Here is a 19,416-nt window from a genome sequence, read left to right as displayed (position 1 = left end):
TTCTGTTGATTACTGGAAAGAATCTTGGTTACAAACCTGTGGTTAACTGCCAAAGTACCCAACAAATGGATATACTCAGTTAAAGCACAAATACCTCAACATTGTGCAAAACTTAAACTATGAAGGTATTAGAACTAGATTTTGACACAGGGACCCTTATTGGAACAGGTCCTTAACTTCAGGAAACAAAGCAGGACCCCGGGGCGTCCCGGTAACTCACCAAGTAGAGTGTATACAATCCCGGCTGAGTCCTTACTGCAGTGGCTGAGGGCCCTTTGCTGCAGGTCTTACCGTGTCTTTCCCATTTCCTTTCCATCAAGATCTAAATAAAGCATAACATGCCTACAATAAAGCATTACGGTCTTTGTTCAGTCAGATGACGTTTAGTGGTGCTTTCCAATAGAGAAGATGCAAAGAAAGGTCTGTTTATTAGATAGCTTGGGACATGATGGGAATAGTCGTGTTGTGTACAGCATTCCCACTTGGTCATAGTGGTAATCAAGCCTTGTTCAAATGTAAAGTTGTTGTTTTACTAAAATTTGGAATAAAACCAGATAGGTTTTACTACAGCATAGACCCACAGCTGTTTTGTTGACTTCTCCATAGCAGTTTGTAATGCAGGACCTGCAGTTGTTGTTATCTTACTTCAGTAGGACTTTGCCTGGGGGGCCTTTGCCTGCTTTGCCCATGTGGTCACACAGTCCTTCTCAAAGATTATTGTATTTCCTTTTTGTACATTTTTATTCATCCTCCCTTAAACTTTACAAATTGGGGGTCCTCATAATTATATGTTGTCTTTACCTGTCTTGTTATCCTGTTGGACACGTAAACTTTTTATTATATAAAACCATTCAAATTCAAACTTATTAATATGAGATTCAATTTTTCCCTTAAACAATTTAAATGCAGGGTACAGGCAAATCAATCTAATCAACACTAACAGTTACAGAGACAAAATAAATACAATGAAAAGATAAAGACAGATTACATTCTACACATATCAGGAATACAACTGTATTGTTTTATTTTGTATGCCCTTTTGATTTCAATGTAACTTAAGAGACGTTATCAAAAGTGTAACATCCCAAATAGTAGAGTACAATGTTGCCTTATAATTATATTTGCAACAAAATTGAATGAAATTAAATGGTTGGATCTTTCCATTCAAATTATAGCATTCATCTTGTGGTAATGTTAAAATCTAAACACCTAAAATCTGAATTCCATTTTTTGCCCCAGTAGAGTTATTTGTAAACTTCTTTCTTTAACTGTCTATGGTTTCCACCCAGTTGGGATACGCCGGTCTGAAAAAGTAGCAGTCCTTTCTAAACCAATCATACCGGTGTTCTGACAATGCGGGCCAATGAGGATAGTGTCACATGTCATCCCGCCTCGCGCGGTAGGTTGCGTCGTACAGAAAGTCACCTCGTCTGGTCGTGTCGGTCAGACAGAAGTTACATTACCGAGAAGCTAGCGGTGCAGCTAGCATGGTCACAGTGGTACCAGGGGAAGGTCAACAGTAGGACAGCAGCATCACTTCAGATCGTTTGAGCTACCTGCCATTTATGTATTCGACAACATTGTGCAAGTAGACGAAGACAAACGTTTTCTGTGGCCTTAAAGAATAACGTTAGCTAACCATTTAGCGAGCTAGCTTCAAGTCCCGCTCAGTGTCTGCGTTTCCATCCGAACAACACCTACAATCATGGCTGCGCTGAGAGTGTCCTATCACAGGATTTTGGACAAGATTGAGCATATGCTGCCCGCCAAACTGAGACCTATTTACAACCACCCGGCAGGTAATGCACAGTTGTATCATCCGCCGTGTGATTCGCAGTGTGTGTTAGTGATGTAGCGGTGGGGATGGGGCAGTGGATGTGCCACATACCTTTGGTGTGGAAGATCCATACACACATACATACACACATACACACATGCATATATAAATACATACATACATACATACATACATACATAATGTGTCCCTGAGCAAGATGCTTAACCCCCAGTTGCTCCAGAGGTGTGCGACCTCTGATCTGTAGCAACTGTAAGTCGCTTTGGATAAAAAAGCCACAGTTAAATGACATGTAATGCAATGTCTCTTGGTGCTGGGTGACTGATTGGACTCTGTGTTAGCTGCGATGTGTGGTAACGTTATAAGTGATGTGGATCAAACCCTAGCTCCTATTCTTGATTCATCAGTATGAAGGTCATTTATTGTTTTAATATGTCAGTGTTGCCCTGGGAGACCTTAATCTGCTATGATCCCAAACGGCTCAGTCTGTGAACAAAAGCTGCGTTCGTGACAGGGAAAATGTGTATGCTACTAAAGTCAGGAATGTTTATTTTGGTAATATTTAAAAGGAGTTAAAATGTGGATTATGTATTTGTTTAGCCACTCATTAACCAGAACAGTTGTCCTGTTATTGTCATATCAACTTGTGCAAATAATATACGATCTCTAGATGTTGTTCATTCTGATGTATGAATGTTATGACCACTTTGAATTTTTGTTGGGCTACCAATCATTCAGCTACGTATTAATAATCGTATTCGTGTTTAATTGTTTAGTGTATGAAATGTGAAACAAATATAAGAAATAGCGAATTATGATCAGCATAGGTAATGTGGGCCTAAGGTGACGTCTGAAAAATGTCTCGCTTTGTCCAAGCATGTGTCCAAAACGCAAACATATTCCATTAAAAAAAAAAGTCTACAGAGAAAAGCAGCAACATTTTTTTTTTGTATTTGTATTGCGAGTTTCCATTATGGCGATTCTAGAAATGTGATTCGATAGTATTGCGATTTTCTTTTCCCTCTTTAACAAAAACAAAAGATGAATAATACACACCTAGAGACAATATATCTTGAGATATATCTAAAAACCATTTGTTTTCTAAAAAGAATGCACATCATGTGTCCGTCAGTCAGTCACACAGACGTTTATTATACAGGTAAAGAAGTACATACATCTATTTTCTGCTTTCGGTCGGTTATCCTGTTAACTGATATGATGTACTCGCCGTCGGCTGCACTGAATAAACTGAAAATAATCAGGTGAAACGATAAAAAAATATTGATTCCAGGGGAAATAATTAATAATAAAAAAAAACACAATACACCAGTGAATCAGGTGTTTTTTTCCCCCCCATACCACATAAAGGGTAATCTACTATCAAAATTGTTTCTGAATATTTGTTGTTGCCTTAATTAACCTATTGTTCAAGCTTTACAATTGTTACAATTGATAGCATTTTTAATTTGTCTAAATATTGTGATACAGTGTTGAGCATTAAAGTAACTTCTACACCTGGTTAAGAGATCCACCCAGCCCAGACTACAGCAGTAGTCCTGCAATCATGAAGGTATATTTTGTCAACCCGCTTTTTATAAATAAGGGCAGACTATACTATAAACACCCTCCAAGATAATGCAGCACAATTCAACCAAACCCCAAACGATGACACCGCTCTTAAAAAAACTGAAAAGAAAGTGAGCATTATAACCTTTTATGAACAAAGGAATCATTGCGTTTAGACTTAAAAAAACTGTTTCTACTGTTACAGGTACAAGTACAACACACACACACACAGACACACACACATATTCATTCATTCATTCATTCATTCAGCTCTGCTTGAAACTGATGTAACCAAAGGGTACTGAGATTAGGGAGTCACAGGGGACAGCCTGGTCTTTGCTTTGCTCGGTTACTGGAGCTCTGGTTGTCAAGGACAACTTTCTGACCAGGTAATGAAGGGGCGGGGACTAAATCACCTACCTCAGAAATGATTGGCCACAATAGAAGTTCTTGTTTAGCCTGCAGCATAGTGCAGGAATGTGAGGCAAGCTGGTTTCCAGACCAGCAGCTATTTCGTGAATTCAGGTTATGCAAGATATTTTGTGTTCTTGCTTTGCAACATTTTGTTGTCCGGAAGCCAACGTTCAGAGATTGAGGACAGTTAAAAGGTCTTGCTAAAAAAATATATATTTAAGAACTTCCCAGGGAAGATGTCTCTTTAACTTGGATATGTCATGGAGATAGGCTGTTGAGTGGATGTCTGTACAGGTGGGCCGCCTGCATCGCTATACCTTGCTGTCATATGAACCCTCTCGCCAGCTAAGAAACCCGGTACTCTAGTGCTGTGCCCAGGATATTTTTTATTATTATTTTCAATGTACTAATTTCCCGCTGTTATTGTTGTTACTGTTATCTTGATGGCTTTAAAAAAAAAAAAAAATAGAATATGAGTATAATAATTTTAAACTGATGATGACTTCAATCTATCTGAGTTATTGAAGTTTTAGCTTGATCTGATCTGTTTGATGATTTTTTGTGTTTTTTTTTCTATCAATATTGGAAGGATATTCTTATATGAAGACAATAGATACCAAACCAGCACCTTTTTATGTTTTCACCCATTTCACACATTCTTCCCCTTGTTGTAAAAAAAACCCTACAAAGCTAATTAAAGTGTGTTTGAGTCTGATTCCAGTGTATAAGTTATCTGTTTCACAAATACTCAGGATGGAGTTGTCTGTCTGAATGGATTAGGTTTCATCTTTATGGCCATAAGAAAAGCCCAGCACGCATGATCAGAAACATCAGGAAGAAAATCTTGAAAAACGTTGAAATTACACCAAATAATGTAATTAATATCCACCGTTGAAACATATCTGCCAAGTTTAATTTTTTACGTTTTTTTGAATTTTAGGTCCAAAAACCGTTTTCTTCTGGGCCCCGGTGTTTAAATGGGTGAGTGCATTTTTCACAAAGTTTTTGTGTGTTTTATTTGGATCCCCATTAGCTTCAACATATACTAAAAGCTATTCTTCCTGGGGTCCTACAATCTTCCTTTGACAATACTCATTATGACATTTCAACACACACACACATACATACATTTGAAAATAAAATCATAAGTAAATCTTAAAGTTAACACAATTAATGCAAGAAATGAAACAAAAGCCAATACTACGAATAGATTAATCTATTTTAATAAATACGATAAAAAAAGCCCTATACCAAACTAATTTTATAGTAAATATTTAATTCCTTTGAAATAAATATGTCTTTAGTGATTTTTTTTAGGTAGGTAGACTTGGGTCTTGGGTCTAGACTTAAGTGATTTGGGGAGGTAGACCGCAGCCCAGTGTTCCCAACCTTTTCTGGCTTCAAGCGTAACTCTTGCCAAAATTCAAACTAGGGTCTTTTTGTGAATGGACCAGAGTCAAACTTTAGTTTAATCGCATAATTAGGACAAAAGCGCCACTTTTAAGAATTTTTGTTTTTAGTCAAATGGCCTTTTGACTTTTTGACCGGCAAGATGGCAGTGACCTGGAAAAACCAACTGCTACAGTGAGTTGTTTTTTAGTAAACTCTGTGTACACAAACAATGTTCTCAATGCTTGAGTTCATGTGTAGGGCCTCTGGTGATACTTTAAGCAAAGTTGTGTTGAGCCTTCTTAGGGTTTTAAAAAAAGTGGTTTTGATTCTATCATAATAGCGCCCCTAGCTTGCCCATTCAAAAGGCCATTTGAAAACGAAAATACGGTCAATCATTTTACTTTGGATTATCAGGATTATTTTGTGTTGGCAGAAATGTGTTAAAGGTTGGGAACCATTATCATTGACATAAAGGACTTAACATGTCACCATTGTGTAATTATTAGTCTCATCAATTCAAATAGATGAATGCGGTGTCTTCCCCTCTGCAGGGTCTGGTAGCAGCCGGTTTGGCTGATATGACTCGACCAGCAGAAAAACTCAGTACCTCCCAGTCTGCAGTGCTGACAGCTACAGGTAAGGTTACATTGATTTTAATATGAACTCCAAATGGAGACTATACCATTTAGCCTCTGATGACGTAATGTCTTAATTAATTTTGAAATGGATGTAGTGTGATCAAGGAAAAGACCAATAAAATATGTCCTGTACATAAAGCTATAGTGCTCTTTTATTTTATAATAATGTCGTTACATTCAGTCCATTGCCAAGTGAGTTGCTGCAAAGCCAATTAAGCCTATCAATTCCACAAAACTCTCTCTGTATTTCTCAGTATGGCTATGTTTAGAAAATGGTGCGTGAGAGTGATGCGTATTACAATTACAAGTTAATTACTTCTTCTAAAGAGTTCATCAGTTTTTAGAAAAAATCTGCCTTGATTTGACAGGTTAAATGCTACTAATCCCCGGAGGTTTGCGTTATGTGGATGCGCCGACAGTGTTGTTGTCATTACTTAGAATTCCTCACAGGAGCAACAGAAACTACACACTGTAGCTTTAAATATTGCACACTTAGTCGAAGGATTTTCAAAATGTACGGCTGTAAAGTGTTTTTATCTCTGCCTTGTTCAGTCTGATCAGTTCACTGGTTCAGAGAGAATATGACCAATTTGTGCTAAAGGTTGTGTGATGCATCTGCTTTTGCAATACGTTTCTTCAAACAAATCTTATCAGTTATTGCTGAAACACAGACTCTGTTCTCAACAGCTGGTTCACCATTAGTGTGCATACCATTAGTAAGCATAACCTCACGGCTGACCTTCTTCCACCAGGTCTGATCTGGTCCAGATACTCATTGGTCATAATCCCGAAGAACTGGAACCTGTTTTGTGTCAACTTCTTTCTTGGCTGCGCGGGAGGCTCCCAGCTCTACAGGATTTGGAGGTTTGTGCGTTTATTGTGGTTAAATTACAGTCAGACTTTACTTCTGTTAAAACTACTTTCACGATCAATTGTAATTATATATGTGATGCAAGATAAGGGCAAAGTAGATTTCTGTTAAAGATGTATTCCTGAGGTGGCCTATTGCTCACTGTTGCGCTCCCCCCATGTTGGCTGAGTCCTGCAGCGGGAGGGTTTGAATCCAGCCTGCGGCCCTTTGCTGCGTGTCATCCCCCATCTGTCTCCCCCTTTCACAACTGTCCAATCTAATCTAATAAAGGGGGAATAAATAATAATAATAATCTCAAAAAAAAAAAATTCATAAATGTATTCCTTATGCATAACTGATTAGAAGTTGAGCTTATCTAGCTGTCAAGCTCAGTGAACTGCGTTGAGCAAAAGCTTCCAATCAGCTGCTGCGAGACCTTCCATTACATCACTGGTGACTTGGTTATTTACTCTATTCTCGCGTGGTGGTTTACATTGCGTTTGTTTGACTATGACGGACAACGGGTTGCTGAAACTGGCCCCTCTGTTTGTGTTTATGTCCCGCTGGCTGGCTGATCATCTATTTACTACTGAGCTTGATTGGTTTTGCCATACAGTATTTGTATTCGCCTAAGAAAAACTAAATAAAAGGATTATTTCTTAAAATGAAAGATACATAGCAATAATTTAAATGTTGCTACAGTTCACATGTGTTTCTTTATTTGCTGTTATCAGGCAGGAGATGAAACGGCGGAATAAGGTTAAAAAAAAAAGTAATCCTAATTTAAAATAAATGTTATTTTTCTTCTCCAATAGGCACAACCAAGATCTGAAGGTACAGGCTAAAGAGGCTGCGGAGTCCTGAGTGCTTTTCTGTTGCCAACACTTCCTTCAGTGGACTTAAAGGAGACATCAACATGCCCCATCCCATCATCTCTACATTGTCTCCATAACACCCATGCCATAACCATAATTCTACCACATTAAGCCTGTTGGAAATGTGCACTTTCCTTGAGTTTCAAATTTCTTCAGGATGTAAAAAACAAGAGACAGAGTTTTTTTAACTGTTTTAACACACACTTAAGAATTGTGGTCATCAAAGCACAAGTACAAAGACTTGTATGATTGTACTTTCTTTAATCACGGTTCATGCTTTGTGCACTAGTTGGGAAGTTTTTGTTTTTTCCATTACCATTTTTCAGGTCTAGCAATCAGTACCTCATGCATTAATTTCCCCAAAAATTTAACTTGTGGATATGTGTGGAACAAGGGTTAAAGGAATGTTTTCCCAAATGAAATTAAGTGGGATTTCATCACTTTTTTTTTTAATTTACTTTTTTGGTAGGCTACAGTTACGGCATTTGAACCTCAGTGGATATTCAATCATTATTGATTACCATGTAATGATTCCTTCCATTTTAATGGCTTTAATGTGTGTGAGAGCAAATATTAATTTATTAATGACTTGATTAAAAATGACCTTGTAGTGAAAACTGTATAGAAAGATGCTGTCATTTTCTGGTTCTTTATCAGAAAAACTTACACCAATGCCACATATTTACTTGTGCAGCTTTTTGATTGTTACAGTCAACTAGTGAACACTGACATGCTAAACTCCTGCTGTTGTCTTTGTTCCTGGAAAGGTGTTTATATTTTTTCTGTGTAAGAATAGTACTTTCATTGACATGTTCCCACTATAGTTAACATTTATAACCCCCTGAATACTGCAGTCATAATTGGTATCACATAAATATTTCTTGATCTGTTGACTGAACAAATGGCAATTGGATGGTTGATAATTAGGGCTTTGTAATGCTAATAAATCCTGTTTGAGGACACCACCTGATGGTCATTATTTAGTAGTAACTCAATTTTATAAAGTACAAATTGAATCAAATAATTTACTGAAGTCCTAAAAGAAAGTCAGAGGTGAGAGTTTGACGTAAAAGAGGCAAATATTAATCAGATGTGTTTCTGGCCACACCCTTTGAAATATTACTCTTTTACATGGGCAGCACTACTGCAGACATGTGAAATCTGAAACTTTATCCCCCTCTGCTGCTTACAGTCTGCACTAAAGAGCAACTAATCATTTTAACATCCACAATGGGAGATCATTCTCAACACTGTCCTAAGGTGAAAGCAACATCCTTCAGAATATTTTCATATTAAGCTTGGGTCATTCCATGACAATTATTGTAACTTGACTGATTCAAAGTTAGAAGTCTGACACAAGGATAGATTACAGCACAGAGGCATCATCTCAAAGGTAAAAGACTCAGATTGAGGTTTCGTGGCGCAAAGTTCACTTTAAATGAATATATTTAGTTTCTCAGTGGCCCGGGGCTCTGGTGTTGAGTCCACAATGCTTTTTTGGGGCATTGTAAGTCTTTACATAGGACAGCGGATTACCATCAAGCTATATGTGGAACCCCGAGGGGAAGAGGTAACCCTCTTCATGTGGGTGCCTGTTTTACCAGGTGAGCTACCCAGGCACAGACAGACAGTCTTGTCAGAAATCCAATGGTCGGACTTAGAATAATGGTACTATAGGTATTGGTTCTAAACTTAGTCATTTAGCAGCCGTGATCCCAAATAGCGTTATGAACTCCATCAAAAAGTTCTTTGTAGTAAAAATCAACTTACAATGCAGGTTAATTGGCATTATATGAGCATGGCTTTGATATTGTTAAATATGTTCTTACTTACACATTTGTCTTATCAAATTACAAATCACACTTATGATGGTTAATCAAAAGCCTTTATTCACAACCCTAAACAATGTGTCAGGTTTAACGTTTCCCACCGACGCGGGGTGCGCTGACCTTCATGGTCTTAGCGATCTTGGGTCTCGGTGCTGCCTTTGTAGACGACTGCAACATAAAGGAGAAATAAATTAACTTCAGTACAGTTACAAATCACCATATTACAATTTAAAACAGACAAGTTGTAGTAATATTGCTTTCTTTCCAAATGCCACAAAATCTATAATTTTGTCATGTATATTATATAGCATCCCAGATTAAAAATTGGTGAAAGGAAATAACCATAAAACACTACTGTATGATTTGAGTTCTTACCTTTGCACTTGCAGCAGCGGGCTTCTTGGCTGCCTGCTTTGCCTTCTTGGCCTCCTTGGCAGCTCTGGGGGAAAAAAGAGGAAACAATCAGCTAAACTACCCAAGCAGGGGTTATAGCTCGCCACAATATCCATGCTCCTCAATTTTTCACCTTTATAAAAAAAAAAACATGCAAAAGGTAAACATCCCTTCTTGATTTCATATATCACCCATTTAACGCTGATATTCATACGTTTTAAATGTGTTACCTACATTACCAGATTGGTCTTGACTAAACTGATTCCATATTTAAGTTTTTTATGAATAACATTTCATAGTGAAAACAATATGCAAGATTACACATTTAGCAAAGCCAGCTGTGGTCCTTTATCACCAAGATGTCCAACTTATTCCACAATTCCGTTTGTTGAAATTGGGCTTATCACGGTCTCAAATAGCTGTAGATAGGTTTCTCGCATTTTTCGTCTCAGTACATGTGTTGCTTTAGTTCGGTGCAACACCGGAGCACCGCCGCTAGTTAGCTTAGTGAATGGAATCCTATGTTGCCAGTTAGCAACAAAAAAACAACAACAACAAAATTACTTATTGTGACCAGCATAGTCACAAACAAAATAGCAATTCATACTGAGTCTTTATTCAGACTGTGATAAGCCCTATTTCAACAAACAGTGGCGTGTTTCTTTAAGTGCATAATGTCTCTCCTGTTAAAACTACAGCCCCTTAATGTTTGAGTTAAATTGGCCCAATTCAAGAGCAACCAAGAAACTGGATTTAAAATCAATACATAGAAGTATAGTTTGTATCCTCACCTGATGGCCTGCTCCCGTTGGGCCTTGCGGACCTCAGGCTTCTGGTTCCTCTTGGCCATGATCTCAGCCAGGGAGGCACCAGTGATGGCCCTCTGGAATTTCACTGCGCGGCGGGTACGCTTCTTTGCCACCTCTTCCTGTTAAAAACACATTAATAGACCATTATTTTTCCATGATATGCTCTACAGAGTAGAACTGCACAATAACGAAATTGTGCCATGCAATAAACTTGAAACTTGTTGAATACCGCAACAACGGTATTACTTAAATAATACCGTTCTAGATATTGAAGTGCACTCAATTCTGCATAAATACAACACATTGCTTGTTGAATTTAAAACCATGAAAGCAAATCCTTTCCACCATTTATCATTGAATATAAAATACCCTACTAAAAAAGAAAGAATGGCAGTTACATTTTAAAGGGCAGTTTTCTGACTTAGCATTTTTAAGTTTTCAGAAAAAATCTTAGTGTCTTCTGCAATATGTGCAAAACTTATACATATTAAAATAAAATGTTGGCTCCTAATGTCAATTTTTTTTAGCCATGAAGTGCCAAACATACTGTAACTTGTGTAACTACTAGACATCTAAACCAGCTGCAATGATGCCGATTACCTAGCAAATTATTGATGCATTAGAATTGTTAGTGTTGATGAATTTCACCCATTCTACTTTACAGTACAGACTGACACTAACATTTAAAAACCAAGTATCCCTGAAATGCTAGTATTTTATTAGTGCTAGCTGTAATGGAAATAGTTTGCACATTATACAGTTACTGGTGGGTATTTTATTATGTAGGAGAGTTTGGAGGCTGGCCAATGGTGAGATGTCAAGGACCAGTACTATGATCTCCAGTTGCTCTATGGCTGCAGGTGTGGAGTGAGCACTGCTGCCCAGCCTGCAAAACACAGTCAGGCAACAGCACATAACACAGACGTGCACCGTGCACACCATCCACCCGCAGCCAAAAATGAAATTGGGTAAACAAGTGGGTCATAAATTGGTGGATTAATTGATGGATCCATTTATATCCATCAACCCAAAATAATGTATTGCCCACTATGTTAGCAGTGCTTTTATACATTGGTAAAAGTTGTACTACAGCAGCTGTACTAATCATAAGCACATAAAAGTCCAAGTACCAAATTAATTATCAGCCACATATATGCACCAGACGATTGACGAACAAACTTTTTTTAAAAGCAGATAAATGCTTTTATTGACACAACACTGAGTTACTATAAACACAGTCATACGCAAAGAGCATGTTACTTACAGACTGGCCCTTCTTGTGCTTGCGTCTGTACAGTACAGTCCAGTTGATCTGTCTTGGGTTCCTCTTGGCCAGGAAAGCAGACTCACACTTGCCATTCAGAAACTGGAACACCTGACAAAGAGGAAATCACATCCTCAGATTACTAACTTTTAAATCCCCATATAATAGACACAAGGTTACTCTAATAACGTCTAGACACATATGCATCATTACGCTATTTTGCAACATCACTGACAGGTGCAATTTCTTGCACCTACAGAATGTGACAGATTGTATCGTGGGATTGTTCGCAGGAAGTAATGTACATGCTACATTTCCTCTATTGAGGGAATTGGAGGTCCCTGTGTAGTACATAATAGAAATAATTCAGACGTTTAAGTTACTAACAAATACAAGCTAAATATGGTAAACTGACAGGAATGGGGAGAGAATAGGAAAACAGCCATGAGAACTGGGAAAAGCCAATGTACTAATGGCTTTTCCTGGATGTACTGCATAAAGTGATACACTACTGAATTGAACCATAGAGACCTGTGCACTTACCGTTGACACAATTTAGATAGCACAAAGCTATCTTATGTTAATTACAACAGTGACATTTGTATTTTTGTCAACCTTGCACAGCTCTTCAACTGTTGTGGGAGTAAAAAATACCGTGGCGCCGTTAATAAGCGGTGTAGTAATTGAAAGACCTTGTTTAGGTGCTACTTTGTGGCGCTCTCAGTTTACGGTCACGTAACGTTAGCACTTAGCAAGTTTCATTAGCATTCAATGTAGCCAACCCGGCCTATTTCAGAGACACTTGCCTATGTTACAAACGTGTATATAAGGGTGACAAAGACAGCAAATGCGTAGATTGAATCAGTTAGTTGTACTTCCACCGTATCTAGCCACAGACAGAGTAACTGGAAACCGGTGTTGGCGGAATATTACCTTTCCATCTATCCTGGCGTATCGGCGGCCATGGCCGGGGTATATTTTGTACCCGCTGAAACTGCACAACTCGAGCCTGAAAACGACAAATATATGGCATCACTAATAGAAAAGAATACATGTTCACTCTTGATGTATATAACATCGTTAGAATGCTTGTTTAAGCGTCAAGATGGCATTTGATAGTATTCTGTACACTCACTTCATGATGGCTACGAGAGGGCACAAAACCGGAAAGAAAGATGACGGATGCGGAAACGGAATAGGGAGACTGCAAATCGGTATTTATGAACTAATACACAGTATACCTTATTCCCAGTTAGTTGACCCTTGTTATTACTTAATGCGTAACATACACATATAAATTATTGTTGTTATTTTAAAAATAGTTTAATCAAATAAATACTTTGGCCTAGTATCACAAGGTTGACGACGTCACAATCTAAAGTTTTCTAGCTGGTTGATAGCAAGCATGCAGCCAAGTTTTCTGGTTTTAAAATACGATAATAAAGAAGTGAATTGAGCAAATTATTAAAAAGTTATTCACTTTTAGGCATTGTATTTTTTTTTCTATCATTAACTTTATTAGCTAGGTCATGCTTTCTTTACTACAACCTGGCTGGCGGCGAAAAACGACGAGAACTGTAGTCTTTTTAAGAAACATGACGCCACACTGTAATAAGCTAGACAGTCTGTTTGAACTACATTTCCCACAACCTCCTTGGTGTGACCGTTGGCCAAGCGACAGAGACGCTAACGTTAGCTAGCTACAGCTTTCACATAACAGTCTGTCGCCAGTAGAGTTGTTAGCGAGGTAAGGTGTTGCCTGAGTCGACAGGATGGGTGTATCAGACTTACAGTTCGATACAAATGCCGGTAAGTGGCTCTATGTTTGTTCTGGTCAGACCCTGCGATGGTCTATTTTTGTATATTGGTAGCATACGGCTACCGATACACTATCTTAGCTAGCTAATGTACATCACCTTAGAGTACTGCCATTAGGTAACATTAGCTACAAACATCAAGTCTGTCAGAGGATGTAGATCAATACATCCGATGGCAGTCCTAATGCGTCAGATTTATAAATTGCATTGTAGCGAAGTTTACCAACTTAACGCTAAATATCAGATCATGTTGTGTTGTTTGGTCCTGTGTTAATGTTCTGCAAGTTGTCCAGGTAACGTTAACGTTAGCTAGTAAGGGGTAGTCTTTTCTTACTTAGCAGATATTTAAATAGAAGTAACGTTAGCTCAAGCGTCCAACCAAAAGTGGTTGCTTTCACTTTATCTTGTCTTCTCTATCTAATACTATTTTATTGAAGGTTTTCTGCAGTGATTTCGACTTTCATAAAGTTGGAGGACTTGCAGAGACAGATTAAAACAAAGTCAGTGCAACCTGGGCTTTTCCTGAGTTTTAAGCTCATTTTTCAAACTTTTGTTTGTTTTGTTTTGTTTATTTTTCAGGCTCAAGCAGCCTAACTCAAGATAACTCTAATCACATTAAGCTGACCTTTTATGTGTACATTTAGCCAAGTGTCTGCCCCAAGCATTACTTGTGGTGTATACTGTATGTATGCTTAGCTGCATGTAGCCATGGTGATTAGCAACAGAACACTTTGTGTAGTGTTCCAGTCTGTCTCATCCCATGTCTTTTTTGCACCTACAAGGACCTGTGGTGGATCTTTCAGACCGGGGTATGCAAAAGCTGGATCCGAGTTTCACCTGCTCCGAAGACACTCACACTCTCATCCTGGACCGGAACCACATAATGAAACTGGACCATCTGGAAAGGAGTCCAGGCCTTCGGCAGGTAGTTAAACCCTTTGAAACCCTTTCCTGGTTTTCCCTCCCTTTGCAGACATATAGCATAGTCACCAATGATGACTCTGTGCTTGCATATTTTCTTGATTTAATGCCTTTAAATCTTTGTCTTTTTCCCTTTAGCTATCTGTAGCCAGTAATCGTCTGGTGAGAATGATGGGCGTGTCTCGGCTAACAGAGTTGACAGTCCTGAATCTTCCCAATAACAGTATTGGATACATCGAGGGGCTTAGGGATCTGACGCACCTCAGATGGCTCAACCTGTCTGGGAACAATATTAAGGTGAGGAGAAGAGAGATTCTCACATACATTACTGATCATATCTAAATTATTTATAAAATAATGTCACTGCATGGATGGAACTATTGTTTCAACCTGTACACTCTTTTACACAGGTCATTGAGCAACTCAACAACTGTGTTTCCTTGCAACACTTGGATCTGTCTGACAATAACATATCTGCCATTGGAGATTTGACCAAACTGGTGTCATTAAAGGTGAGCGTATGAGGTCACAAGTCAGCATAAAAAAAACATATTATTTAAGAATGTTCATTTATTTTGTCATTTTTCTTTTATGCATCTTTAATGCAATTTCTGTCAATATTGCAGACTCTATTACTCCACGGAAACAGCATCACAACACTTCGTACGTTGCCTGCTCACCTACCGGCCAATTTATCCATTCTCTCCCTGGCGGAAAATGAGATAAGGGATCTTAATGAAGTAATTATGGTTCCCCTTACTTGATACAGCAGCACTAATCTCCATTTAAATTCTATAGAGGCTAAGTATCATTGACCGACTTTCTTCTATTTATTCCAAAGGCGTCATACCTAGCGCCTCTCCATGAACTGGAACAGCTGTCCATTATGAGCAACCCTTGTGTTATGGCCACCACCTCCCTGCCAGGTTTTGATTATCGGCCATATGTCATGAGTTGGTGTCTGAGCCTTAAGGTCCTGGATGGCTATGTAGTGTCACAGAAAGAAGGGTCCGTACATCCCTATGTTGTTACAATTTGCCAGTTAAGATTAACGCTGGAATTCTGTCTTAATTGTTTGAATCTCGCACTTATTGTATATAATTGTTATGATTACAGTCTCAAAGCAGAGTGGCTCTACAGTCAGGGAAAAGGACGTACATATCGACCAGGTCAGCATGTTCAGCTGGTTCAATACCTGGCCACCGTTTGCCCTCTGACATCATCACCGGCTCTGGAGACGGCAGAAGACGCCAAACTCGAGAAGATCCTTAGTAAACAGAGGTATACATCTGAACTCAGCAGCACTGCTTTGCAAAATTAAGCTTAAAAAACACATTGCCAAAGACTGTCATTCTACAATCACTTCATATCCATGATGACTTTGCCATATATCCTTCTCAGTAGAAAATAGTAACTTGAATGAACCCATGCTTCCACTGACAGCTTTTTCTCTCAGGTTTCATCAAAGGCAGCTGTTAGAAGAGACCCGAGGAGGCTGTCCCATTCCTCCTCGTCCAACTCAGCTAGATGTGGAGAGGCACAGTCCTTCACATTCAGTCCCACAGGGGGGAGCCAGAGAGGTAAAGCAACCAGCTGCTGCTCCATCAGTCCTGGAGGCAGGTAAGAGGGCATCTTTTTCTCTCTATGGGGGAAGTTCTGGTGCATCAGTTTTTATTGTTTCTCTTCACAAGTATTTGTGATGCAGATCATTCTTTTTTTAACAATTTAAACAGTTAGGTGTGTCTACTTTTGTGCAGAACCGGTCGTGCAGTTTAACACCTGGGTGAGCGGTGATTCTTCCCACTCATCATTGCCGGTAGTCCGCAGCCCAAGGCTCAGAGAAGAGCACATCTATTTGGAGGACGTGCAAACAGATGAGGAGAAACTCAATGGCAGCATGCTTTCCTCAGAGTCCACCTTCCTCCCCTTTGCGTCTGATCTGGAGCCACAAACAACCCACTCCGACAGCGAGGACGAGACAGAGACATTTGAACCTGATTCCCTAGCTCCAAAGCGGCCAGCACAGCCCAAACATCACAAAACAAGCAAGACACATCATTTAACCGCAGTGGAAAAGGAAGAGAGAGTTCTTGAAGAGGAAGTTATTTCTGGTGCAGCCACAACAGCTGGATCACTGGACGTCAGAGTTAGCACACCACAAAATCAACTGGAAACATCCTCTGACTTAGGTGAGGCAGATATTAAAGAAGCCCCCAAGCAGGAAGAAGTTCCTATGTGTGCCAGTAAATCAAGTTTGATGGAAGCAGACAGGGCAGCAGTTAAAATACAATCATGGTGGAGGGGACAGCACACTCGGTGTTGTCACCCTATGGCCAAAGAGGTGCGCAGTGAAATCCGCCTGCGGAGGATGCAAGAACACATTGTCTCCCTGTCTGGAAAGTTGGACATGTAAGTGACTGACTATCAGCATTGTTTAATGTCTGTTTTACTTATGGTATGAGAATGGTTGTAGTTTAACAAATATTACATATGGTTATGGATATATAAATATTTGCTGACATTTACAAAGATTACTAATCGGTAAAATGGGATTTGTCCGCAGGGTGCAGCAGCAGTATGAAGAAGAGAGGTTACAAAGGCTGGTTCAGGAAGAAGCTGTAAAGTTTCTGTGGACACAGGTCAGTGATTGAAGTGGTCATTTATCATGGCAATCGATCTCATAATAGTGACCATGTGGCGGGCCAACAGACCATCAGACTGACATTGCCATCATGTTGGTAACATTGCTTAAAAAAAAAAGAATCCTGAGATAATACACCTCAAAATTGGATTTGCAACGTTTTACATGGCATTTAATTCAAAAATGTTCCTATTTTTTTCTTGTAGCTCCAGTCTATACAAATGTGGAAGCAGTCTGTGGAGCAGCATCTGGGCAGCATTAGTAAGGCTGTCACCCCGGCTCAGATCTCAGCTTCTGGCCTATGTGAGGCTGCCCCACCTGTTTCATCCAGCATGACATGCCCACCCTGCACAGACGTCTCGTTCCCAGACTCCGGTTTCCAGTCAACAAGTGATCAGCAGGCAGTGCAAGAGGATAGCTTCCTGAGCAGTGGGACAGCAGACTCTCTGAAGACTGTGCAAACACTGAGTCCTGTTCGTAGTGGCTTTGCTGTTGCTAGCGATGGAGTGGACAGCGCAGACTGCAGCCTGTTGGAGCAGTACCTCACGTCTGTACAGCAGAGGGAGGAGGAGGCTGAGGAGGTCATCAGTGATAAAACAGAAATGCCAATGCCCTCCTCACCGGCATCACCCAGCGAAACACCACAGTCCAACTCCCCCCCGCAGAAGGCAGCAGACAACCAATCAGAAGGGCTAAGAACAGAGGAAAGCACTCCTGGCCTGGTCTGAGTGTCTACACCGAATAGTAGCAAACTACTGAGTGTGTTTAAATTGGCCCCAATTGTAGGATCAAGATGCATTGCTCTTAAAAACTTCTCTGACAACTGCACTTATCTTGATTACCGACCCACATCTCAAACTGCAGTGCCCTTAGTTTCCTTTGTTTATCAAGACTGATTCCAGGGCCGGCGTGCAAACAACACCTTACTGTGAATGTAACTCAAGTTTTTTTCATGCGTCACTACTTTGATCTGTCCGGTCCTTAATGGACATTTTCCTCTCTGTGTAAAGACAATGACTGTGATGTGGCTTCAGAAGGTATTAGTAACTTTAGTCAATTATTTAATGATGAAATACAGTGACTAGGTGCTACCTCTACTGATCAAAGGACCAGGCATGGTATATCCTATTCACTTTATCAGTATCCCCAGCGTTAAATATGTGTTAGGAGTTGATGTGCTGATCATAGTGGACTATATAAATATAGACACATACTATACATGAAACAAGAAGCATATTATCAGTTGTTCCATACAGTGTTAATAGCTGAACTGTTTTTTTTATCAACTTTAGATCACTTCACCTAAAAATGTTGTTGCAAAACATTTAAATAAATCTGCAATTATCGTTTTTCAATTATTGTTATTTGGTTTTATAGAGATATGATGGTTTATAACACATATGGTTTTCATCCTATGACAAGTCAAACTTTGTTCTGTAAAGAAGATATATTACACAAAAATGATGTAACTTAAATAATTTATTAAAGAACACAATGTTTCAGCACAGCAGAATAAACACAACATTATAATTGGTGAAACATTTTGGTATTGTATGGCCTGGTTCATATTCATGAGTTGTTTCCAAGCAGTGGTGGAAACATTCAAATAATGTACATTAAAAGTAATGCCTCAATATAAAAATACTCCATTACAATCACAGTTCTGCATTTAAAATTTCACAGAAGTACAAGCAACAAAATCTAAGTAAAGTATTAAGATAAAAGTACTCATAATGCAGAGTGGCAGCTGTCAATATAATTTTATATTGTTGGATCATTATAATGGATGTAAATTTGTACCCTTTAATTTAATGCTGTAGTTGGTAAACTGAGCTAATTTGAACTACTTCATAATCATATACGTTAGTTTAATCAAGTGATTCCCAACCCACAGAAGTGTTAGATAAATGTATGAACCCTTCATCAATTTCACATGTGTTTCAAATGTTTCAACTGTTTATCCATTACTTTTAGCTAACTATTTGTAATGTTAATCAGTACTTTTGGTTACAATTACAGCCGCCTATGCTTGTTGCGCAACTTGCAGATACAACCTTTGATGCACGAAAAGAACAGGCAGCCAGCGGCCCCTCGGGATTCTGCCCAAATTTCAGATGACCAGTCCTTCACTGCTTGAAGGTTTTAATAATTCCTCTTTTGTAAAATAACTGACCACCAGAGGTCGCAGCTGGACTGATTCACCCATAAATTC

At 39.1% G+C, this 19,416-nt stretch overlaps 3 protein-coding genes and 1 non-coding gene across 4 annotated transcripts; 2 read left to right on the top strand and 2 right to left on the bottom strand.

Moving 5' to 3' along the window:
- Nucleotides 1-1,404: 1,404 nt before the first annotated feature.
- Nucleotides 1,405-8,492, top strand: mpc2b (mitochondrial pyruvate carrier 2b). The gene is made up of 5 exons (XM_034886371.1): nt 1,405-1,799; nt 4,716-4,756; nt 5,719-5,803; nt 6,558-6,669; nt 7,471-8,492. Exons 1-5 carry the CDS (start codon nt 1,706-1,708, stop codon nt 7,517-7,519), a joined length of 381 nt encoding a protein of 126 aa, XP_034742262.1. The 5' UTR covers nt 1,405-1,705; the 3' UTR covers nt 7,520-8,492.
- Nucleotides 8,493-9,396: 904 nt separating this feature from the next.
- Nucleotides 9,397-13,225, bottom strand: rpl24 (ribosomal protein L24). Its single transcript, XM_034886367.1, has 6 exons — nt 12,961-13,225; nt 12,759-12,834; nt 11,826-11,936; nt 10,544-10,680; nt 9,735-9,798; nt 9,397-9,527 (listed from the first exon to the last, which is right to left on the bottom strand). The coding sequence occupies exons 1-6, from the start codon at nt 12,963-12,965 to the stop codon at nt 9,447-9,449; spliced, it is 474 nt and encodes a 157-aa protein (XP_034742258.1). The 5' UTR covers nt 12,966-13,225; the 3' UTR covers nt 9,397-9,446.
- LOC117953547 lies at nt 11,340-11,508 on the bottom strand. The gene has a single exon (XR_004658641.1). It is a non-coding gene; the product is annotated as a small nucleolar RNA SNORA23 (small nucleolar RNA).
- Nucleotides 13,226-13,456: 231 nt separating the features above from the next.
- On the top strand, nt 13,457-18,548 carry cep97 (centrosomal protein 97). The gene is made up of 11 exons (XM_034886266.1): nt 13,457-13,634; nt 14,425-14,567; nt 14,702-14,860; nt 14,974-15,075; nt 15,190-15,303; nt 15,405-15,571; nt 15,680-15,844; nt 16,020-16,183; nt 16,321-16,972; nt 17,127-17,202; nt 17,411-18,548. Exons 1-11 carry the CDS (start codon nt 13,598-13,600, stop codon nt 17,930-17,932), a joined length of 2,301 nt encoding a protein of 766 aa, XP_034742157.1. The 5' UTR covers nt 13,457-13,597; the 3' UTR covers nt 17,933-18,548.
- The last annotated feature ends 868 nt before the right edge of the window (nt 18,549-19,416 follow it).

The sequence above is a fragment of the Etheostoma cragini genome, chromosome 11, assembly GCF_013103735.1.
Source record: "Etheostoma cragini isolate CJK2018 chromosome 11, CSU_Ecrag_1.0, whole genome shotgun sequence".
Taxonomy (NCBI): Eukaryota; Metazoa; Chordata; class Actinopteri; order Perciformes; family Percidae; genus Etheostoma; species Etheostoma cragini.
Note: the sequence above shows the minus strand (reverse complement) of the source record. Positions and strands in the feature narration are given on the sequence as shown.